Source organism: Lissotriton vulgaris, chromosome 12, assembly GCF_964263255.1.
Source record: "Lissotriton vulgaris chromosome 12, aLisVul1.2, whole genome shotgun sequence".
Classification (NCBI taxonomy): Eukaryota; Metazoa; Chordata; class Amphibia; order Caudata; family Salamandridae; genus Lissotriton; species Lissotriton vulgaris.
This window is the reverse complement of record NC_141700.1, coordinates 408,185,273-408,210,552: the sequence shown is the minus strand read 5'-3', so window position 1 is coordinate 408,210,552 and position 25,280 is coordinate 408,185,273. Positions and strand designations below refer to the sequence as shown.

Here is a 25,280-nt window from a genome sequence, read left to right as displayed (position 1 = left end):
CCCATGTTAATTTCCGTAGGATGAATAGACAAGGCTACAGCCCGAACCGCTGAACGGAACTACACCAAACTTTGCAAAATTGTAGAGACTGGTACGCAGAAGTGGCTTTTCTATATTTGGTGAAAATTGCTCCAGTGGATTTTACGAAAAGTAGGTTCACAAACACATATCTATATGCGCGCTTACGGGTACGCGTACCGGGGAGCGCACCCGGCGCCACGGAAGTGCGCAAGCGGAAAGCTGATTGGCTCTCGGGTGTTTGTCAACATTCTAAACAGTCCGGAGAGTCCGCCATTTTGTGTCTCGGTAGAATCGAGAGACAAGAGGTGAAAATAAAAAGGGGGAAATGATTATAAGGGGGCAGGTTAGACACCCCCTGACCCCCTAGGTTTTCTGAGGGGGGCCTAGAAGGACCCTGTGGTGCAAAAAAACTTTTTTTTTTTTTTTTTAATTTGCGGGGTAAGCACTGGGTGATTTCCCATGTAAGCTTACAGGTACGCGTACCCTGAGCGTACCATGGGGAAAACTAGAAAAAAATATATTGTTGGGCCTGGTGGGACCCCCTGAGCAGGCCTAGGGGGTCAGGGGGCTTCTACCCTGCCCCCTTTGCGTGTTTTGCACCTTTGTTTCACTGCTTTCTTGTGCCTTGGTTCTACCGAGGCACAAGATGGCTGCCAACACTTCCTGGTTTGGAGTGTTGGCAGACAGTGGCAGCCAATCAGCATGCCTTTCACAGGAAAGCGATTTACAAAAAGGGGGTGCTGATGAACAGAGTGTCTGAGTTAAACAGACCACTCTTACCCAGTCCAAAGATCAGGGCTTGATCCATCACCGTTATTTATCTCACTGCCCCATCCCAGCTCAGAACCTGGCTATATGCAAATCAGTCTGTCCCTGGCCCAGTGCATCATGGGAACAGGGCAGACTAAACTACCAAGCCAATTCTTCACCAGAAAGGAGACAAGCTACCGGGGACCGGTTTCTGGCATTTCAGCCTTCTTCGGCCCGGCTTGCTTGAATCCTGATGGAGCAGTGAGAAAGGGACTCATGTCTGAGTATACCCTGCCACACCTATAGTGGCCAAAAACGATTTACAAAAAGGGGGTGGTGATGAACAGAGTGTCTGAGTTAAACAGACCACTCTTACCCAGTCCAAAGATCAGGGCTTGATCCATCACCGTTATTTATCTCACTGCCCCATCCCAGCTCAGAACCTGGCTATATGCAAATCAGTCTGTCCCTGGCCCAGTGCATCATGGGAACAGGGCAGACTAAACTACCAAGCCAATTCTTCACCAGAAAGGAGACAAGCTACCGGGGACCGGTTTCTGGCATTTCAGCCTTCTTCGGCCCGGCTTGCTTGAATCCTGATGGAGCAGTGAGAAAGGGACTCATGTCTGAGTATACCCTGCCACACCTATAGTGGCCAAAAACGATTTACAAAAAGGGGGTGGTGATGAACAGAGTGTCTGAGTTAAACAGACCACTCTTACCCAGTCCAAAGATCAGGGCTTGATCCATCACCGTTATTTATCTCACTGCCCCATCCCAGCTCAGAACCTGGCTATATGCAAATCAGTCTGTCCCTGGCCCAGTGCATCATGGGAACAGGGCAGACTAAACTACCAAGCCAATTCTTCACCAGAAAGGAGACAACACCCCTTGTTGTAAATATTTTTGTCCACCCTAAGCGTGGAAGGGTATTCTCAGATGTGAGACCCTTGCTCATTGCACCATCAGGATTCAAGCAAACCGGGCCGAAGACGGCTGTAATGCCAGAAACCGGTCCCCGGGAGCTTGTTTCCTTCCCAGTGTAAGAATTGGCTTTTGTAGTTTGGTTTGCCCTGTTCCCATCATGCACTGGGACAGGAACAGACTAATTTGCATACAGCCAGGTTCTGAAACTGGGATGGTGCAGTGAGCTAAAAAACGGTGTTGGATCTAGCCCTGATCTCTTGACTGGGTGAGAGCTTTCTGCTTAATTCAGAGACTCTGTCCCTCACCACCCCTTGTTGTAAATATTTTTGTCCACCCTAAGCGTGGAAGGGTATTCTCAGATGTGAGACCCTTGCTCATTGCACCATCAGGATTCAAGCAAACCGGGCCGAAGACGGCTGTAATGCCAGAAACCGGTCCCCGGGAGCTTGTTTCCTTCCCAGTGTAAGAATTGGCTTTTGTAGTTTGGTTTGCCCTGTTCCCATCATGCACTGGGACAGGAACAGACTAATTTGCATACAGCCAGGTTCTGAAACTGGGATGGTGCAGTGAGCTAAAAAACGGTGTTGGATCTAGCCCTGATCTCTTGACTGGGTGAGAGCTTTCTGCTTAATTCAGAGACTCTGTCCCTCACCACCCCTTGTTGTAAATATTTTTGTCCACCCTAAGCGTGGAAGGGTATTCTCAGATGTGAGACCCTTGCTCATTGCACCATCAGGATTCAAGCAAACCGGGCCGAAGACGGCTGTAATGCCAGAAACCGGTCCCCGGGAGCTTGTTTCCTTCCCAGTGTAAGAATTGGCTTTTGTAGTTTGGTTTGCCCTGTTCCCATCATGCACTGGGACAGGAACAGACTAATTTGCATACAGCCAGGTTCTGAAACTGGGATGGTGCAGTGAGCTAAAAAACGGTGTTGGATCTAGCCCTGATCTCTTGACTGGGTGAGAGCTTTCTGCTTAATTCAGAGACTCTGTCCCTCACCACCCCTTGTTGTAAATATTTTTGTCCACCCTAAGCGTGGAAGGGTATTCTCAGATGTGAGACCCTTGCTCATTGCACCATCAGGATTCAAGCAAACCGGGCCGAAGACGGCTGTAATGCCAGAAACCGGTCCCCGGGAGCTTGTTTCCTTCCCAGTGTAAGAATTGGCTTTTGTAGTTTGGTTTGCCCTGTTCCCATCATGCACTGGGACAGGAACAGACTAATTTGCATACAGCCAGGTTCTGAAACTGGGATGGTGCAGTGAGCTAAAAAACGGTGTTGGATCTAGCCCTGATCTCTTGACTGGGTGAGAGCTTTTTGCTTAATTCAGAGACTGTCCCTCACCACCCCTTGTTGTAAATATTTCACAGGAAAGCAGCATGCTCATTGGCTGCCAACACTTCTGGCATTCATCTTGTGCTAGGTAGACCGAGGCACAAAAGAAGCAGAAAAACAAACTTGTAGAATGCAAAAAGGGGGCAGGGTAGAAAGAACCTGACCCCCTAGGGCTGCTCAGGTGGTCCCACAAGGATATTAACATATTTAAACGTTATCCGCTAATAGAATTAGCATTTAAAAACCTTGCGAATTCACTGAAAAAAACATAGGTTTCAGGCCTTAAATAGTTAGGAATTAGCAATAAAAAAACTTGCAAATTCACTGAAAAAACCATAGATTTCAGGCCTTATATAGCTAGGAATTAGCATTTAAAAAAACATTAAAATTGCTCCTATATAGTTAGTTGTACCAACTATATTTCGCGCACCCGCAATCCACTGCTGATGATGTCACATATTAGATCATTCATGACATGGTCAGTGACATTACTGATGACATCTCTGATGACATCACTGATGACATCACTGATGACATCACTGATGACATCACTGATGACATCACTGATGACATCACTGATGACATCATCCACGTGACAATCACATACACCTTTTCATACACTAGTAAAATCTTTCATCACTCTTTGTAAAATACAGAGTATCATATTTGAATCCATTGTCACAGCAATACAAGTATCTAAAAATGCACTCAGTGATTCATAGATGTATACACACATCTAATCCCTTACATGTAGATTCACTCATACATGCTGTCAATGAACAATAGAACACTATCAAAAATACTTATAGACCTATATTGACATTACACACCAGCACACATCCTATTCACATATGAAGTCATCCTACTCACTTATGCAAACAATGGATCATACTTACATATTTACTTAGCTACACACTTATACAAACACCACTTCATCTATTCATTTAGATATTAAGCCATACTTAGTGAATTATAAGATCAGTGCTCCCTAGTCCTGATAACTCCCTTCTGGCCCTCTCAGGCGTGGCTCCCCACAGCTCTGGAACTTTCTTTGGACATTCCCATCCTGATTACTGCAATGACAGGTCTGGTTCGAAACGCAAACTGAGAAGACCACCTGGTCCTTTCAGGGAGTTTGAACCTTCTAGCTTGGAAAGTGTCAGGCAATCTAACGAGTTGTCTGGACTTTCGTCATCCGCTCTCACTTTCCTCGGGGAATCCTGAGCACCAGGAACTCATTACAGATATAATAGCATCTTGAGAAAATGGTTTCGTTGGTGCATGGAGAGGAACTTGGATCCCGTGGAGGCTCCTATCATCGATATAGTTAATTTTCTTGTTGAACTTTTCAACAATGGCCTCTCCTATAGATCGATTAACTGTTATCGATCTGCCATTTCCGCTGGACATTCTCTTGTCAACGGTAAAACGGTAGGTAAGAATGTTATTATTTGTAGAGTTTTAAAAGTATTAGGTTAAAAAGACCTCCTAGACCTAAATACCAATCTGTTTGGGATGTCAAACTTATGCTTGACCTTTTTTGCTCTTGGCCTGACAACTCTCTTCTTAACAGGAAATGTCTTTCCATAAAACTTGTCTCTCTTTTATGCCTGGTTTCTTGTCGCAGAGTCTCCGACGTCAAAGCTCGGGATATTTCTAATAGATGCTATGACATGTTTGGTGTTAGATTTGAAATCTTTAGAAGAACTAAAACCATGTCTGACTATTTTTTTATCCTCGTTTTGACTTCTGCAAAAAACTTTGTGTAGTTGATTGCATGAAGGAATAAGATTCAAGAATGAAAGACCTTCGTCCTCCTGATGCAAATCAACTTCTTGTTTCTTATGTCAAACCCTTTAAACCCATCTCATCCTGCTCTATCGCTAGGTGGGTTAAATTGGCTATGAACTTTACTGGTATTGACCTTTCCAAATTTCAACCTCATTCTCTCAGAAGCGCTATGGTCAGCAAGTCATTCTGGTCTGGTGGTAAGTTGGATGCTATCCTTAAGGCTGCTGACTGGTCTAATGCCTCTACATTTGCTCATCATTACTGTAAACCTATTGAACATGTTTCTGACGTTGTTATTCAAGGCTACCAACATGCATAATGTAGCCTCCTTGTCTTGTAATGAAATTGCGATTCTCCTATTTACATGACCAGAGAATCTGGATTTCATTAAAGACACGGAGGCTAACATTATCCCTACCGTCCCTCCCTTGGACGGAGAATCTATTCGTTGATTTTGTTCTTATGATATTGTTTACATTTGATGATTTTGCTATCTATTTGAATATCAGATGTTATTTTCTCTTCATGTTCAAGGTTTATTGGCAACTCTGTTCCAATGGATCCTGATGGATCTACATGGATTTTCCTTTGCTCCTCTTTCTTGGTTATGAACCTTTGCAGCACCCTTGTTCCAAGTTGAAGCTTGATTCTACTAACTATCTCAACTTTTGATTGCATTTAAAAGAGGCAGCTCTACTCCTGCTCATGGCTTATATTTTTGCTGTGATGTCATCTCATTCTTGTTCTTGTTCTTTATGATGTAAGCGGCTGTTTGTGAGTTGCATTAAAGGATTAATGCATAATGTTAGCCTCCGTGTCTTTAATGAAATCCAGATTCTCTGTTCATGTTAATAGGAGAATCGCAATTTGCACTCCAGAAAGGTGTTAACGTGAAAAAATGATCATGTAAAAAACAGGAGCCTCAAAAGGTAACACCTCTGTGTTACAGAAGATTCCAAATGAGTAAAAACAATCATGAAGTGAACATTCAAATGTGTACATAAACCAATATCACTCGTGAACTGTTGAAGTAGTTTTTCACATGATCATTTTTTCACGTTAACACCTTTCTGGAGTGCAAATCCTAAATAGAATTACACAAATGTATTTATGTTACTTTTTCTTCATTATCATGATTGTCTCTTCTAACATTGCGTTGCAGGTCCGTGAAGAGTACTTCAAGATCTCGATACATGTTCTTCTTGCCCAACAAAACCAAAGACACCTGGCGTCTGCTGGCACACAAAGGGCACGCAGGACTCTGCAATACTCGGCCCGACGTACGAATATCAGCTATCTGACAGGGCAGGGGCACTAGCCGCGGCCGGCTCTTTCCTTGAGAGCCATGCCAAGATTATGACTGATTCGGAAGACTGCACAATTCAGTCGGACTCAGATCACAGCATCTCCCTGTTCCCTTCGGTGACGCCTCAGACAGTAGATCTGCTAGATAATTGAGGGGCATGACCGGACGATTGCATGCAATATTCCAGAAGGAACATTTCTGCCCTATTGATGGACCACCAACAGTATCAGTATCCTTTATAATGCTGTTGAAAGACATGAGTTGTTGTACACCCTGTTATATATACACAATTTGTAATGACATAACACTTAATACTCTATGGATCATTAGTGCCTACATAACCTTCCACTGGGCACCAGTTGTCGCCCCATGGGCCTAGGCCCCCCACCCCCTCCCTTGCTGAAACACCTCATGCTTATATTGTAAGGCGAATTCTTGTGAATGTTAAATGTTATATATATACCCCCCCGGGCTCCGCTGAGCCACCAGACCTATGTAACGAAGTAGAAATGCATATGAGCGGCAGCACAGACTTCCCACAAAGCGATTGCACTGTTTTAGGGTATTTGAATGTTAAGGTCATCTGTTTGGCTCAGCATAGTTTAACAGCTGCGCCGAGTTTGTGTTGTTCGAAGGGAATGGGATACTCCTGGTCTGTAATATCTACACAACTCCGACTTAGAGAGCGCTCCGCTTTCAATAATCAACCATGCCTAGCCGAACTACCACCTTAGGCTCCTATAACCTGCTGACCTGGAACCCGAGAGGTTTGGGAGCGGTGCAAAAAGGACAGCGGGTCCATGCCCACCTCCTCAGGCGGAAGGCGCACAGTCTTCCTCCAGAAATCCCACCTCCCGGAAACAGAAGCTGTGAAGACACGCAAAAAATGACGGGGACACATTCTCCACTAATTATTCGGCCTATGCACGAGGGGCGACCATATGGATCAGCCACAGGGTTCCGTTCACGGAGTTGGACCGCCGCGTGGATGATCAGGGCCGGTACATATTGCTGAAGGGTACACTCAATGGGTTACCAGTGGTAATGGGAAGTATTAATGCCCCTAACTTCGACCAGGATAAGTTTCTTCAACAACTAAGCATAATCCCTGGTGGGCTGGGACACACCCCCAGGATACTGGGTGGCGATTGTAATGCTGTTCTTGACGTTGAATTAGACAGGTCCCATACCCTCTACATAGCGCCGGAGCCAGCAAACAAGCTGATTTCCTCAGCACATGGTTGTCTGGTTGGGGACAGAGAAGTCTGGAAACCGCCACACCCTACACACAGAGAATATTCCTTTTATTCACCAGTTCACCTACTCCACACCCGGATTGATAGGTTCATCATTTTTAACACCATTTCCATGCAAACACACCACTCCACTTATTTGGCTAATACCTTCTCAGACCATAACCCCTTAGAGATCTCAGTATCATGGGGCAGAGTCCCCACCCTAGTTCCTACTTGGAGACTCTGGCCCCAGCTCCTAGAAGATAACCCATTCCACACCACACACTCTACAACCATTACAAACTATCTCTCTGAAAATTTGAACACAGCCTCCGACCACCTCACTGAATGGGACACGCTAAAAGTGGTGCTGAGGGGCTCTGCAATTGGATCCATAGTTGGGGCTACACAAGAAGTACACAAAAGCCTTATTAGTATAGAAGACCAATTGACAGAGTTGGAACAAACAGCAGTGACAGACCCAAACAAACCGACTCCTTACGTGATGCACGTATCAGACCGGCCGAAACCCTAGAGACTCTCCAAGTAATTGACCACCAGGCCTACACGGAACTGAAACACGCCGAGGCCGACAAATCGAGCACGTTGCTAGCCCGGATATTACGAGACAACCCGGAAACACCAGTCAATACCTGCATAAAAACCCCTGACCAAAGGCTTAGTATACACACAACTCGAAATCAATGAGGCCTTCTGCACTTACCTTAGTTATTTGTATGCTGCACTGACTCACACCACTGACACACTGATGGATGATTTCCTCAATAGCATAACATTCCCTAGTATTACAGAAGGCACGCAAAGAGACCTCTTGGGCCCCATTACCCAGCATGAAATATGAGCCGCGATAAAAGGCCTCAACTGCAACAAAGCCCCAGCCCTAGATGGCCTGCCCCAAGAATTCTACGCTACCTACTCAGATAGCCTTGTCTCAAACCTAGAGGAACTCTATAAGACAGCCCTCACCTCCGGTCACCTACCACATTCCCCTATGCAAGCCCTGGTAAAGCCCTGGTAGTCTCCTTCCCCAAAATGGGGCGCGATGGCACGGATTTATCTAACTACCGGCCATTGTCAGCGACCAAATACAAGACATTTAGCAAGGCCCTAGCTAATCACTCCCCGTCCTAAATACGCTCATACATGAAGACCAGTGTGGATTTCTCCCGGTACGCAGCACATCCCTAAACATCAGACACCTACACCACATCATAATGGCCACCCCTGGGGCGTATGAGAATGCAGGATGCTTGCCATTGGGCATGCGACAGGCCATCGATTCCGTAATGTGGAATTACATGTTTGAAGCCCTGCAACGCTTCAGTCCCCCTCCAGAGTACCTCCAGTGGGTGCGACTGCTCCATACCACTCCCACCGCCAGAGCATGCACTGGGAACCATATCTCCCACGAAAATATACCAAACAGAGGCACGAGGCAGGGATGTCCCCTCTCACCCCTATTACTTGTCCTGGCGCTGGAGCCGCTAGCGATAGCTTTGAGACAATAGTCCGAGCAGCTGGGGATACTAATAGCCGGTACCTCACACTTAATCTCCATTTACGCTGACAACATCCTTATTTATTTACGTGACCTGACAACTGAGATGGCGCCCCTCCCCAACATTCTCCACATTCGAACATGTTTCGGGCCTCGCCATCAATGAGCGGAAATCTAACGCCTTCTTTTTTCAGACTGGGCCCCACCCGGATGTGTTTAAATTCGGCACATATAATATACCTGTTGCACACACTACATTTAAATACTCGGGGGTCCACATATACCGAGCACCGATTGACCAACTGGACGGTAAACTCATGAGGGCAATTACTACTGCTATACGCTCGAGTATCGCTTTCTGGATATCCCTGCCTCTATCAACAATGGGACGAATTGCAATCTCTAAGATGGTGATGCTTCCCCGCCTCCTATACTTTGTAAATTTACCCTGGATAGTCCCACAATCCACCTTCCGTACCCTGGATAAACTTCTCTCTGAGCTTATCTGGGGAAGGGTCGCCCTAGGATTAGCCTCAAGAAGCTACAATTAGAGCCCCATAAGGGTGGACTGGGGGTCCCCGACTTCCGAGCATATTACGCAAGCCAGCACCAGTGGCTCTCATTCTGGACAGCAGGCAGAAACCTGCAGGAAATAGGCTACAACACTCGCGCCCTAGACCGTGGAGCCCTACATAGACTACTATTTCCCAAAACAAAAATTCCTACAGACGTGGCCCCACTACTAACAACTGCACTTCAATGCTGGAAGAAGGCCTTGCGATATACCGCAAGCGCAGTCCCATATGCGAGCAATAAACCCCTCATAGGACTACCAACCAGGCTCACGTGGACTCATGATTGGGAGGAGGCTGGAGTGGTAGAGGTCGGGTCATTTTTTAGCGATGGCACCCTAATGAATCACTACACCTTTGTACAGAGTACTGATGCATCAGACCGCCAGTTTCTACTAAACGCAATGATACCTCATTACATCAAGGTGACATGGGCCCCCCAGCATACGGAACCCCCACCACATGAGTTAGTAAGCATGCTTTATTACATGAAGGAGGGCAGCCATCTAGTGAAATGGATATACATTTGTATCCGGGCGCAAAGCTCTACCACACTCACTGACCTTTGCACAAAATGGGCGGCAACCGCGGACTTGGAGATCACTGACAAAGCCTGGGCGAGCATCCTAGAAATCCCAAACTAGTTTCTCGCAATGCCAAATTTACAAACCATGATACCTCATCGATCTTACTTAACCCCAATGAGAATCCAACGCATGTTTCCGGAGGCCCAACATTGCTGCCCGCGATGCAAAGCAGACGAGGCCGGCTTTCTCCACATGATATGGGTTTGCCCTCACCTTAACGATTATTGGAGGAAGGTCTGCGCTGTACTTCGGGACATCATGCACCTCACAATCAGAGACAGTGCTCTGGAGTGTCTGCTGGGCCTCCGCAGACGCTCTAGCGTCCTGAGGGTACAGCTGCGTTGCCTAAACCTCGCCCTTATATTGGCTATCCGGGCGATCACCATGAGATAACTGTAGGAGAGTAGGGTCTGCAATCCTATGATCACCCAGATTTTTTGCTTTTGTTTCACTGGTTTACGACTTTCTCTGGCTGTGGGCCTGCTAATCAGACCCACAGCCTGGCTGTTCTCTTTCTAAATTACGATATGTACCCTAGGTGCATTTACCAATTGGTACTGGGCCACCTTATCAGACCCCGTAACGCAGGGCATAGGTGTACCCAGGGCCGCCAGGGGCTGCAGCATGTATTATGCCACCCCTGGCTGGCCTCTTAAATTTGACACAACTGGCTGCACGACAGCTGGGGCGAAGACGTGTAACCACCCTTCGCTTTAGGTATAGTAGCCCTATATCTAACCATACAATGGACACCCGAGTCACTATCAGTCACTCCTATGGCAGGCCTTATCAATCCTGAAGGCAGAGTGCGTGGGCTCGTGTGAGCTAGGTTCAGGCCCGAGCCGAGCCCGGCGGCAGCTTGCGGAATCAAGCCCCAATAGCTGTTCCATGATAACGCGTACCATATCGGTAACTCCGGTATCGCGTTATCAAGACATGTCGAGTAAGGTGTCATACGAATCGGGGTGCTGCCCTCTCACCAACTCTGGCGATGAGGTTAGTATCCCACCCTTCTAGAGGGACACGACATGTACGTAACTGTGAACCCCGGTTAAAGTTAACTGAAGCCTCAGCTCCACAAAATGGATGCTGCCACCACAGACACAAGTCTGACCTCCTGCTGCTGGGAGTCCTTCCAGCGAGGAGCACTGGGACAAAGGGTTTCCTGTCGAGGGCGCTGTTCGCACCGTCCCAGACAGGGTTTGTGTATTCTGGGTAGGTAGGGCTTTGGCGAGAAGGTGACTGCGGAGTGGCACCCCGGTGCTCACTACGCATCTGCCGGTTGGAACCAGTTCCAGGGGCGACAGCCCTGGCCTGGGGAAAGCCCGGCAGGGGAGAGGGGCGTAACTACCCCCCTTCCTGGTCCCACCCTTAGGGCAGGATCTAGTCATGTACCCACCCCTTTCTTTAGGATAAAGACCGGAGCGGGGACCCTTCCAAATTAGATCATCTTTGAATCAAGAATACTTTCTACGAAAGGACTTCAAGACTCTTCTCAAGATTTCTCCCTTGTGGCTAAGGAGTAGTCACCCTGCATCAGCGGGCACCAACTAAGAACTCTGCGGTTTGCTGCAAGTCCTTCCTCAAGGATCCGACGGCCCAGCTCGACGAGAACCGGCTTCCCTGGCACCTCTGACCTCTACCCACGTCATCAGCTCAGCTGTGATCTGTGGGTGCGACGAGACCTCGAGGGACCGGCCATCATCAGAACCTGCACGCTCTTAAAAACCAGCACGACCATTGAGGTAACTCTCTGGTGAGTGCTCTGGGGTCCGAGAAACCCCGACCCTGAGCCGCTCTAGCACCGAAGTGCAGTCTCCCAGCATCTCCACGATCTGCGTGGGGCCCTTCTGCTCGCTGCTCAGCCCGTTGTCTGGTCACTCGCCGTTGGCTTGTGCCCTTCTGTGACGACATCCGAGAATCATCACTGCTGGTCTGGTTGCTCCAGACTGGCCCTTGCTTCCATCTTTGCGAGAAGCACCCCGGACCCTCCTGGTCCACTCAAGACGCCATCTTAGGCCCACCCCGTGGCCCTGAGATCTGCCAAGGCTTGTTGCCCCATCCTGGGCCCAGCGACGCCGACAGCATCATCCTTCGTGGGACAGCTCGCACCTCCACCGTGGTCGCCGACAACGCCTCCTGGTCCGTGAGACTGCAGAGCCTAGCGTCGCCCACTCACCTAGTCGAGGTGACGGCCAACCGGTGCCTTCCTGGTACCCTCTGACTACTGGCTAGTAGTACGAACTTGGTCCCCTCTGCTTTCAGGTTTCATCAATCTCCGATCCAGGCTTGGATCTCTACGAACTATTCAGCACTGGTCGCCGGCCAGCAACTCCTTTCTTCCGGCTCCTGGCTCGTCAGCGAAGACCCCGACGCCTGTAAGACTTGTGCAGCCGCAGCCCTCGTGGCTAGGTAACTCGGCATTTCGGTGCCTGCATAGCCTCCTTACTCTAGGGTCCCGAGTCCCTCGCTTCCGACTTGCCTTATCGGGTCCGCCCGAGACCTTAACCTTTCCGTGTCCTCGGACACTTGTTTTAATTGTGCACTTGAAGTATTTGCTAAAGAGATTTGGTTTGTGCTTAGTACCCTGTCCTCATAAAGAGTACAGGGCTGTTGTGATTCTTAATAAATATCCTGTTTATTTTCATAACACTTGTGCGGTGTCCTTTCACTGGGTGTTCAAGGGGTACATGTGTGGTAAACAGCTGGCTTAACACGCCCTCTCGAGTCTTTAGCCTTAGACTGCTCGTATCCACGCTACTAGGATAGCTGGTCTATAGGTTGACTTACAACCAGACACCATAAGGGTCGTTGGAACGATACATAGCGGTCGCTAGAATAGCGAACGTTGCATGTCGGGCCAACTTCTCACAATAACCATGAGATGGAAATCGCCCAGGTGCCCTTCACCGTCCGTGTGGCAAGACGACATACTTAGATGGGGCAGTACAGAGAGCGCGGCAATTAGACGAGAGGAGGCAAGATGGCTGCGTAAAAATCCCATTTCCACGGACTGGGACATTATGCTGGAGGACTTCTGGCAGAAAGACCTACCTAAACATACCACTGCCTCTTCATGACTTACACAGCAGCACATACAGGTATAGAGCAGCGGGTGGTCTACCGATAATATTGGCTCTACATTGGCATGACAGTAACAATTAACTGCCATTCAAGATGCCCGTTTGTAATGGGTTAAAAGTTATCCAGATAAGGACAGACCAGGATGGAGTGTGGGAGTAGGCTTTTTGTTATTGTAATTATTTTTTGAAATTGTGTACTATACTTGTATTCAGGGATACTTTGCCAGACCAATCAATAGGCAACGACTATTATATTCGTACTGACTATATAATGTTGTATGGACATAGGAAATTTGCTGGCTAGTCTGTACTATACATTGATTGGTATACGATTGGAAGACACAAAATGTCAATATCACAACGTCATTGATGAGACGCATGGTCGTCATGATGCAATACTCAAAGTTTGTTTTAAAAAAAAAAATCTTGCATATACGTTCTCATAATCCCCCCAAAAATCCTGATCGATAACTTATTAACTTTCTTATACACAACTTTGTAATAACATCCATGAAACTTGAACCCCATTTTTCAACAGACTAATACAATGAACAATTTTGGTCTGCCTGTGAAAATACAGGTGCATTTCTATGGTCCTGAAGATGGATAACATAATACATGTCTGCTTCAAAGCGACAGCTCAGTTAACACAAAAGTAGAAACATATGTTCATAATCTTGGATGACAAATAAAGTGCCAGTGACAGAACTGCAGAATATTACAATTCATTAAGTAATTAATTTTGCCAGCGCCATAAAATGTACTTACCACAAACAACTGCAATGGCTGTTCGGCAGGCAAATGAGTGGAACTCTTTTTTGTTTTAATGCTCGTCTTGGTGTCCTCTTCGGAATTTTTGCCAGTTTCCTCAACATATTTTTTTCTTTTCACTTGACGGTTTGATCTCCGCTTCTGAAGAAAATATTCAAACATCACTATTTCCACAATTGCCTTTATATGTTCAGTGAAACTTTACAAAGACATTTATTCAGAAGAAATTATTTTCATCAAAATAATACATCATTCTTCAGCTAACAGATTCAGTGCCAGTGATCCAGCAGATTACATGACCCACTCTAAATTTTGCTCCGGACAGACAATTTCTTACACATCTAGTGTTATCCAAAATCGATGCAGACCTCTCTTGACCCTAAAATGTTTGGTACAGAGATTTAAGCCCAATCACCTATAAGATCACATATACATGACAAATGCCTGCAAAATTAGAATGGTTGAGCTCAAGCAAACTCACACAAACTCTAGTGACAAATTGAAATGTAACTTGATAAATCTATTTAAGGTAACTCTGTAAATTTCCCTTTACCCTTCTATTGTGAATGTTTGGGATACACAATTTCAAAATGATCTTATCAGTCAAAGTTGGTTTACATTTCAGGGTGATTTTGACAATGTTTCAAGTTGGTTTGAAATGTAAATGTTGCTTTAACACAGAAATCACCTCAGGTATGTAAATATTTTTGCAGAAGAATCCAAGAACATTAAAGCACTGACAGCCCATTTAGAAACTACAATATGTACATATACAATTAAAAGACAAACAACAAGAGCACAAACAAAGGAGCCCAGGATATTACCCATCTAGCACCAATTCAAGGAAAAACAAATTGCACACAAGTCAATAACAGTGCTAGATGTCAAAAAGACCAGAGAGCCTCACACAAACTAACACAGTGGTAGATGCAATGCTGGTTTTCAGCTGTAATACTATAAAGCACATTTTTAAACTAGCATGTGATTAGCAGTGTAGTGTAGTTCTTATTTTCCTAATAGGCTCTGCGCATTGGAATAACAAACAGCAGTGTAGACGTAGGACTGAGGTCATCTAGCTCAATACTGACTATGTTAGAATTAATTTAGGTTCGAGCCAGCTAGCTCAGAGGTCACTAGAAACTTTCTTGAATGAATAGGGAGGGATAAACTTCCCCGATTCAGACGAGAAGGGGTTCAGTTTCTGACAACCGCATAAACATGACAACTTTGCTCCTTCAGAATAAGAGTGTATCTCTAGAGTCGTGTGAAAACAATAGGCAGCTATTTCACTCAGTCAACCGTGCATACTTAGTTTCACCAGAGTGCAGAGAAATAGAGAGACAGGCGTTTTCAATAAAAGGTGTTATTTATTGAGCAGTCTTCTTCCTCATGCAAGAGAAATGAATTGCCACAATTGCAATACTTATCATAAAGTAAAGTGCGTAAAGTAAAAGTAGTATTATGAAATACTGTAAAAGCATTGATATGGTTTCTTAGCCATATGATATTTTGAAATGGATAAAATATATACATACATAAAAACATTGACTAACGTAGTCAACTGGTGCTTCTAACTACGCCTACCCCAGTGTACCTGACCTAAGCCTAATACTTGGGAAGGAGTAAGTGAGTAGCAGTTTAAGTTAAGTTGGTTAAGATTGTTTTGCCAAGAATCTGCATCAAGAATTCTCTTAAGGGTTTTAGTCAGCTCCGTACCTTGGTAATAGAATGTGGGAGGTCTGGTATCTCTTTCTTCAGGACTCTATCTCCCAGCAACCCGCAAGGGTAGGCAGGAAACACCGGAGCTGGATTTTCTCGGCTGGAGAAAAAGACAGCGTCTCTCTCAGTGCGTCAAACGGGAGGGGCGGCTTCCGTGGGCTTTCGCATCAGCTGGGCTCTCGGGCAAGTAGATAGCCGCTCTGCTCCAAACCACTGTGTGTTTGCTTAAGGCAACTGTTGGTATATTTATACCTGAAAGGTGCGGAGTTTGACGTAAGGTTGGACATAAGACGTCAGTAAGAACTAACAGTTCTTTCTGGAGTTCTTGTTCAAATCAAAACAAAAGCAGGGGGGATTTCCCGGGCTGCTGGAGGCTTGGTTTGTTTAATGAACGCGTTGTGCTTTCTAGGAGTCGATGGGAGTAGCTGTGCTGTGCTTTGGACTGCATGGGCTATTACTGAATATGGATATGATTCTTATGCCTTTATAAGGATATTATTGATTATAACCACATAAGGGCTTGAATCGGGAATATTGAATTAGGGTCCTAGATAGAAACACAACACCCACTCCACGGAGTAATGTCCATTACTAAAAAACTAAGCAGTAGTAAACATATAACGATGCATGTGTGTTTTCCAACCCACCCCAAAATACATATTTTGCATTTGAAATGGTATATGGTAAATACACGAAAATGAGTGATGGTACTTTACATTTTTCAAGCAGTGTCATCATTCAGTTAAATGCATATATATCAGCTGAATGAATTGCGAAAATTACACATGAAATGGCTTTTAATACAGAAAAGAAGGTCGAGACCATTCCATCACAAATTTATACAAAATGCTGTATATGTGCTAGAGGCTGAGGTAAAATATTGTCTCTACTATCCTAAAAATAGAAGCTCTGTTCTCTAAGAATAGTTTTACTTTAAGCAGAGTACCATGTGCCAAAAAAGGTAAATATTTTGGAAAATGTAAAAAAAATATTTCGCTTTCAGGGGAAAAAAAATAGTTCCAAATATTTTCGGTAGCTTTGTTTATCAAAACTAAAGGCCGAATTCAGAGTTCAGGGAACGCTGTGTGCTTGTTAAATATTTTCATTCTTGTTGCTCAGGGGAGAACATCATTTCAGACAGACTCACAAAAAATTGGTCTCCAACATCAGGTGAAAGTTTGACCAAATTCGAAAATGCTGTAACTGTGCAGTTTGAAGCGTGATTGCTATCATCTATGTTAGGATCAGCAATGCTCACAGAAGGTTGTACCTGTTTGGTGCTGCTTTCCTCTCGTACCTCACCGCCACCTACTCGTACTGGTGAAGTCTCAACGAATGCCGTCATCAGAATAGGTAGCCGCTGGGGACAACACGATGCATGAGTCGTTACAGGACCTAGCAAAGTATCGATATCCATTGGTACTGCTGATGGTAGTGTAAGACAGACGTCCAACACGCATTCTTCTCCGCATAGCAGACATCGAAGCACAGGTAAGATGCAATCTTGGCAGATCGGTCTAAATGAAAGAAACCAGGTTGTACTTAGATCTCATTGCCGGGCCAATCCGAGGACCTTAGTGATACGGTCTCGGTATTGTATTGCTAGGATCGTTTCGTCCATCATTGCTGGAGTCTTGTCTGTGGATTGGCTTGCCATATCGGTGCAGAAGGAGCAAAAATAAAATTCCTGCCACGAGTCCCAGGATTAAGGGTAGGCCGCCAAAGACCGAATGGACAAAATTCGGGAAGATGCCCAGAACTGTTTCAAAGGGTGCTAACAGTCCAGCAAAAAACTGTCTTAAATACATGTGCGATGCCACTGGAATCAGACCTGTTTAAGATTTGGCTCAATATTTCTACGAAATGCACTGGGCAATTTGTTGATAAAAGGAATGTATCTCTGCCGATGTCCTTGCCAATCATACGTTTCTTTGGATGACGTTAAAGGCACAGTTGTCTGTAAAAGAATAGATTTCATTCTGCTTAAAGTATCAATTCGTATAGAAGAGATATTCAAAAGCCATAACGCAGCCCCCATATCTGGATTGCTGTGTGGATACAATACTTGCATACAGCAAACGGCCTTGGAAGTTACGGTTGTCAGATAGGCTTTTCCTGGCAGCATGCCACAACAGCTGTGGTCACTTATTAAAATGTAACTACCATTATAAAGTTATCTAAAAAATGGCTCTATCTGTTTTGCAGGTGTGCCATGCAGGTGACATGAAAGGTTATTTGAAGACCCTTCGCAGGCTCCATGCAAATTAATACCTTGACACAGAAGTGTACCGCTTAGTGATTTTTTACAATTGTTACCACTAAGGAATACTTCCTTTTTCCCTTCACTGTAACATCTGTGTGTATAACATACTGGCCCACAGGTATATACTTTTGGCAGTATTTAAACTGGAAAGTTGTTATTGGAATTGTAAGTGTTCCGTGTATTATCCATTCAATGACAGGTCTCTCGGACAGTGTCAATGGTAATCTCTCGAGTTTTTCAATGCTCAGAATCGTATAGTCTGCTCCTTTTTGTGCCAAACTGATTTGTTCATCAGTAAGGTTAAAGATACCGAATAATGACGTTGTGTTGATTAAACGCCATGGTACGTAGCCTGAACGCAGATTTTGCAACGTTCAACCAAGCTGTACAATAGAACGTAATGGAGACTGACCATGTTGTAACATTAGTAAGTCCTACTCTATTATATCAAAAGCAGATGATGCAATGCTGTCCAGTGAATATATTCTGGAGGACAGAGTCGTTAACCCAGTGTCCACTACAGAAAGTGATTTTTCCAAATTTATACGATCAATTTCTCGTATTTTTTCTGCTGTTTCAATTTGCATTACTTTCCAAGCTTCGTTGTACGCAGCGTATCTACCGGCCGTTATGAAACGTTTTTGACGCTGTTTGCGTGGTCCCAATATGAAATCACGCAAGTCAGCACCGTCTTTAAGTAAAGTCAAGTGTTGCTTAATTTCAGCCAGTGTGAATTTCTCTAGCCACTCAAGGCATAGTTTCCCTACACTGTATGTTGTAACTATCCCTGGGTGTTGTCTCTGGGAGTATCTTGGGTCTGGCCTGGTCATTTTGAACCCCTGTGTTTTGTTCAGGAATCTATCTTGACAGTTATTTGTGTCTGTTGGCCAGATCAACCATTTTTTCCAATCAGAATGTTTTCTGTTTTGGTGTAAAATATGGGATACGTCTATCTCCACATCTGTAGTGCTGTCACTATCAGTTATGGGTTTCGGAATAGACGGTGTATTTAAGTCTTTTATCTTAGCTAGGCCAAGACAAGTAGATTGTTGAATTGTGCCATTCAAGAATGTCATTTGTTCTGGGATCATGCAGGCCCTAAATAATGCTTCAAGGCCTGGTACTTGCCAATCTTTGGTACCCCAGATCGTTTTTATTTCAATTGTGTTTTTCCAAAATTCGAAACCAAAGGTAGACATTTTGTCATACCATTTTTCAGAATAAATCAATTTAGTATTTGTCAACATTGTTTTCATTCCTGTCCTAGTTAACATTTTAAAATAAAACGTTTCTGGATCACTATTGTTAAACCCTGAGAAGTACTGGAATTTCTCATAAAATGTTTTCGAGCTGCCTTTTGGCGGATTTGGACAGTGTTCCCATTGGTTATACGATAAAACATTTCTAGGCTGAGCAGTTGCATGCAAATAGTGATCCCCAAAATTATTATAACAGTATAACTCTTCATAATTCGATGAACCCTGTAAGTAATCATGGTCTGTAAATTTGGCTGACATTACTAAATCTGACATCATATTATTAATGTTTTCAAAGTCCCAATCATCAGAAAAGGTATTGGGTGTCACAAAGTCATTTAATGAAACCTTGAACTGGTGTGGATATTTCAAGAGCTCAACCGTGCCAAAAATTTCATAATCAGTTCTGTCCCATGCTGCCCCACCGGGTATTGGATTGGCTGAGATGCTAACTGATGACAGTTCTCTTTCTCGATGTGGGAGGATGTGGGAGGCTTTAGGACCAAGTTGATGTTCTGACTTGCTGTGTCCATTGTACTATATTTTCCATCTATGAATTTCACCAAACATAGAATCACGATGAGCCAAAGCAGGAGAGTAAGTACACCTAACACAGTCCAAAATTCAATCCATGGTGAAATCAGATATGTTTCTTTTAGTTGGTGAAAAAGTTCAATTACTTTGTCTTTGAAAGTTTTTGTTGCAGGCGTTTGTTTCTTCATGCTCGCTTTGATCTTCAGAAAAGTCGTCGAAGTTGATGAAGTAGCCAGATGCAGTTCTGTCAATTGTTGGAATTATTTCCGGATTTTCATTTGCTTTTGCATTTTTCTTTGTTTCATTAGCATAGACAGAAGCTACATCATTGTAAACTGGTGTTTCTTGACGAGCTGTTGCAATTTGGGTTTCAAGAGGCACAAGTTCCATGGCATTATTGCATAATCCTTTTTTATTCACTGCAGGTTTATCAAATGTGATTAGTCTCTCAGTATGAGCCTCTTTGATTGTAGCAAATTTCGGTATTATGCTATTTCTTGGGAGTCCACTGGGCATACTACTTATTATTGGCCACATGATTGTGGTTTTACCAGGTCGATGGATACAACTCGGTTATCCTTTTTACCAGCAAGAGGCGGTAGTACAACTGATCTTGTTCCGGTGACTGCTAAGACAGGTACTGCTTTTCTGTAAGAAGGCCCAAATTCCTTCTTCACCGCGATCTTCTCTCTGACCAGATCCCCAATCTTTGGAATCCAGACAGGTCTTGCTGGGACAGGCGGTTTTTCTTCAGTGACTGTCGGCTGTTCTTTCAACTTTATGTTACACAGGTTTTTTCTCGTTTCATTTAAATCCTGTAAAACAGCCAAACGGTCTTTGATATCAAAGGATTTTTCTTCTACCACTGAAGTGTGACAATCAAGATCCTGAATGTGCATTCTAGTGCCGAACAATAGTTCGTATGGAGTTAGACCTTTTAGAGAATTTCTTGGCAGATTATTAAGACTACGTTGGACACTTGTTAAAAGTTTGACCCACCCAACACCCGAACCCAACACCCTCGCCGTTATAGATTGCTTTATGTCCCGGTTTTTTCTTTCCACTACCGCATTTCCCTCAGGGTGGAAGGGAGAAGAGTACCACAATGCAATGCCCATGCTGTTCATGGCCTCTTTGTAAAATCGAGAGCTAAACGCAGGACCCTGATCAGAATGTAGCACGCCAATTGCGTATGTGCCGATAAAGACTCGTAAATCTTTGATAACAGTTCTGGCGTCAGCCGAGTGCTGTGGTCTACATTTTAAGTGAATTCAATCTTAATTATGGGGACGCATTTCTCCGGCTGGATTTCTGCGCTATAGATAGCCTGATGCTCTCTAATAGTGGTATCTGGGTTGTTGTCTGGTCCGGTTCACAACTGCGATCTCTGTTGCAGTCTTCACAATTTCTTGCAAAATAGTAGAGTTCTACGCTCATACCCGGCCACCAGTACTTTGATTGTAATTCTGTCAAAGATTTTAAGGTCTCTTGGTGCCTCAGACCCAATCCCCTGTGTGCGTCTTCAATCAAGAAAACTCTCCGGTTCGTGTTTGGAATTACTCTGTCCCCCACTCCAGGGATTTGAGCAAAAGGAACGGAGTTTGCATCAATTATGTATGTATTACTGAGAGGATAGTTGTGAGGTAATGCTGCATAATCACCTTTTAATGAGGCTTTTACCGCCAGCATGGTTTCCCCATCTATTTGATTTTCTGAACGCTTTTTTGTGGCTACGGAAGCCGGTTGAACCGCTGCCGCTGTGGCTGTGTTAGCCAATGAATTCCCTGCAACGTGAACGCCATCACGTTGATGACTCAGTGAGTATCACGTGAGTCTTTTGTAGTTCTTTCTTTAAAAGAACTACTTGTTCCCAAAGCGTTTTATGCTTTATTGTGGCACCTGTGTCATCTTTATTATCGTTTTTACTACATGTCTGCATGTCACTGTTGTATGACTTGACGCAGAAATACGAATCACACACTATTAGTGTGGGGAATTCGCGATCCGCATTTTCAAGCGCCATCTTTAAAGATCTTATTTCAGCTCGCTGAGCTGAACAGTTTGAATGATTCAGTTTTGGTGACCATCGGTTTGAATTTACCAGAGCGCCAGCGACCTTTAACAATTGCGCACGCTGCATTGTAGGTTTTTTTATCTACATCGTAGTGTTGTGCGAATCTGTCCATATAGATTACGCAGGTATGTTGTTCCAGAGGCAGAATTTCGATTGGCTGAAGATATTCTTGTTCATATTCTAGATCTTCTAGTTTCTTTAGTTTCGGGTCAAAATAGTATTTCACGTCTTCTGTAGCAAGAGAATTTCCCATTGTATCCATTTTGGATCTAATGCCACTGTATTCAGATTGCGTGGACTTGTTAGTGCCTCAAGGGCTGATTCTGCTGAAAAAACAGCTATTCTTTTGCCTTGGGCTAGGATTCTTTCTTTTGCTACAGCAGTTTGAACCGCAGTCAGAATTTTTTCTGTAGAGCTGAATTTCATTTCAGCTTGAGTGTACAAATGCGATTTGTAAGCTATAGGTACCGTTTCTCCCTCATTAGAGGTCAGGTATGTGAATCTGCATCTTCCTGGGATGACTCTGATTACAAGATTGCGTATGTTTTCGCGAGTTTGTAATTTTGTTTTAGTTAATATGTCTGTTTGCAATGATCTCAAGATCTCTGTGTGTTTCTGCGTCCAATATATTGGTTTGAAATCAGGTCTTATCAATTCATAGAGAGGTTTAACCCTCTCTGCATAGTTTAGAATGTATGTTCTTCCGAAATTCAGGAAACCTAGTATTGATTGTAAATTCTTCAGCGTTTTTGGTGCTTGGAGTACAGCACATTTCTCTAAGAAATAGTCTGCTAGGCTCTTGCCTTCACTTGATAATTCATATCCTAAAAACAGGACAGTTAGATGGGCAATTTGTGACTTTTTAAAGTTGAATTTGTAACCCTCTGATGCGAACCCAAGTATTATGGTGTTCACTCTTTTTAAGTGAGTCTCCAGGTCATCATCTGTGAGAAAAAGGTCGACATATGATAATGCCTCATCATCATATATTTGTAGTAACTCTGTTACCCTTGCTGAGAATAATCCTGGGCTATTCTTAAATCCCTGTGGGAGTCGGCAAAATTGTTTTTGCGATCCCATTATTGAGAAAGCGGTCAAATACCTGCTTTCAGGTGCAATGTTTTGACAGAAGAATCCATTAGAGATATCTAATGTCGTTCTATATCTTTTGCGCACAATGTTATTCATTAGTGCTGCACTATGTGAGTTTTGTACTGCAAATGTTTTACAACAGGAGTTAAGGTGTCTGTAGTCCAAAACTAGACCATATGATCGTCTGGCTTGGAGATGGGAAACAAAGGATTGCTCATTTGTGAGGTGCATGTTTCAATCACTCCTTGATATTCAAGTTGATCTAAGATCTCCCTGACTTGCTTTTTAGCTTCTTGTTTAACTGGGTACTGCCTTTGTGCAGTGGGCTGATTTTTTAACTGGATTTTGTGGTGAGGAGAGTCCTCATCCCATCCTACATGATTTTTGTATAAAGCAGGAGCTTGGGCCACTGCCCATTTTCTTGCCAATGTGTATTTTTTATGAATCGGAATATGATTTGAGAAGGCAGGCATAATCATTTCTTCGCCATGAGGGCACTCCCTGAAACTCTGGTGGCCAGTCTTTTTCAGCTAACAGGATGTCATAGCCTTTAGAAAGTTTTTCCCAAAAGAGACCTTTTATTTTCCTAGTTTTATCTCCCTCTATACGTAATGTTATTTCATATAGTTTATGGGGCACACTAACTTGTGTGTCTGCAGTTTCCACCTGAATGTATTCATTTGTGTCTACTGTCTCCAGAAGATTCATCAAGATCCTGCGAGCTATGGTCACTTCTGCTGCGCTGTCTAGCATGGTCTGTGCCCACTCTCCGTTTTTCAGTTGTGTCCTCAGAATTCTCGGCATGTTTAATCTTAATACTTGCTACCTTCTTTCTGGGATATTGTAATTTTTTACTTTGATGAGCAGGTTCCTTGTCTTTGGACTTGACGTGCTCTTCTCTGTGTTCTGACCGTCCTCTTCTTTCCGATTTCTGTGAGGAAGTCTGAAAAGATCGAGAGGGACGTGTATCAACATATTCATATCTATCAGGTTTTTTCAAATTATCCCTATTTCTAAGGTTGTATCTTTTCTCAGAGGGCTCCCTTTGGGGAGACTTTGTTTCCTCAGTCTGGAGATTTTTCTCTCCGTTGAGGAGACCTTCCTTGGACTGGAATCGTTTTTCCCTGGGAGTGGACTGTTTATTACCATCCCAACTCCTTTTTGGAGTATTTAAATTATTTTTTTCAGGATTTTCAGTTAGTTGGGGTTTTACCGGTTTCCCACCCAAACTCTCTCTTCCTAGCTCTTCATAGGATTTTTCTATGATTCTGGCAAGATCAAATGGTTGGTCTGCTATATCTTTCCTTCAATCTCTGGAGGTACTTTATATCATCCCTTGCCAATTAAACTAATTCTCTATATGCCTTTGTTAATTCTTTTAGTTTAACTAGGAGTTCTTCGCTTGACATTGTTTCAATGTCTGGGTGTGTTGCGTAGTTGGCTAGAACCGGCCACGTGGCTCCTGGTCTACCTAGTGGACCGTGCCTGGTGATGTGATTTTGATGTTTTAGGGCGCCATTAAACCAGAGCAGGTGCTCTTGGTAATTTAGTGGGATTTCAACCTCCTCGAAAGGAGTGTATACATCTGGAGGTTCCTCCATTTTGTAATAGTGGAAATCTTTTTTCACAGCGTGAGCTGCTGGAAAATGTATCCATGAATAGAATATCGGTCTGCCGATATTCATGGGCCTCTACCACGAACATGACTGTACCACCTCGTGATGTCAGTCCATTTTCTATAAGTTTAAGAGTTATAGTTCTCCTTACGTTGACCGGAATGAGTATAGCACTAGGGTCATTTTCTTGGAGAGTTGTGTCTTCCTCTATTAGTTGAGCTGCCATTCTAGCTCTTTCGTCGTCGCTTTTGGACATTTTTATTGACTGAAAGTTTTTTGTTGCAGATCGAGTTTCAAGGAAACAAAGATTAGGTGCACAATATTTTGGAACACTGTATCCTTCAACGTTTACTAAACCAAAAACTAATACATAGGATTCTCATCCTACTAAGTTCCGGCGGATATTAACCTTTCACCCACTCCAGACGTCTTTTGGAGTTTTTACGGGAAAAGGGGTCTGTGTGAAAAAGCACGACTGAGTTACTTTAGTGTCTTGCGTTAGATTATCGCCTTACCAAACGTTGGGCGCCATGTAGTGTAGTTCCTATTTTCCCAATAGGCTCTGCGCATTGGAATAACAAACAGCAGTGTCGACGTAGGACTGAGGTCATCTAGGTCTCTACTGACTATGTTAGACTTAATTTAGGTTTGCGCCAGCTAGCTCAGAGGTCACTAGAAACTTTCTTGAATGAATAGGGAGGGATGAACTTCCCCGATTCAGACTAGAAGGGATTCAGTTTCTGACAACCGTATAAACATGACAACTTTGCTCCTTCAGAATAAGAGTGTATCTCTAGAGTCGTGTGAAAACAATAGGCAGCTATTTCAC

General features: G+C 44.0%; 1 protein-coding gene across 5 annotated transcripts in view; it reads right to left on the bottom strand.

Annotated features, from left to right (window-relative positions):
• The window catches only part of CHD9 (chromodomain helicase DNA binding protein 9), a 2,197,083-nt gene that overhangs the window by 1,708,527 nt on the left and 463,276 nt on the right, over positions 1 to 25,280 (bottom strand). For all 5 annotated transcript variants that reach the window (XM_086945174.1, XM_086945175.1, XM_086945176.1 and 2 more), the window contains one exon: positions 13,895 to 14,038. In XM_086945174.1, the coding sequence (XP_086801300.1) occupies positions 13,895 to 14,038 (144 nt within the window). The remainder of the gene's footprint in view (positions 1 to 13,894; positions 14,039 to 25,280) is intronic.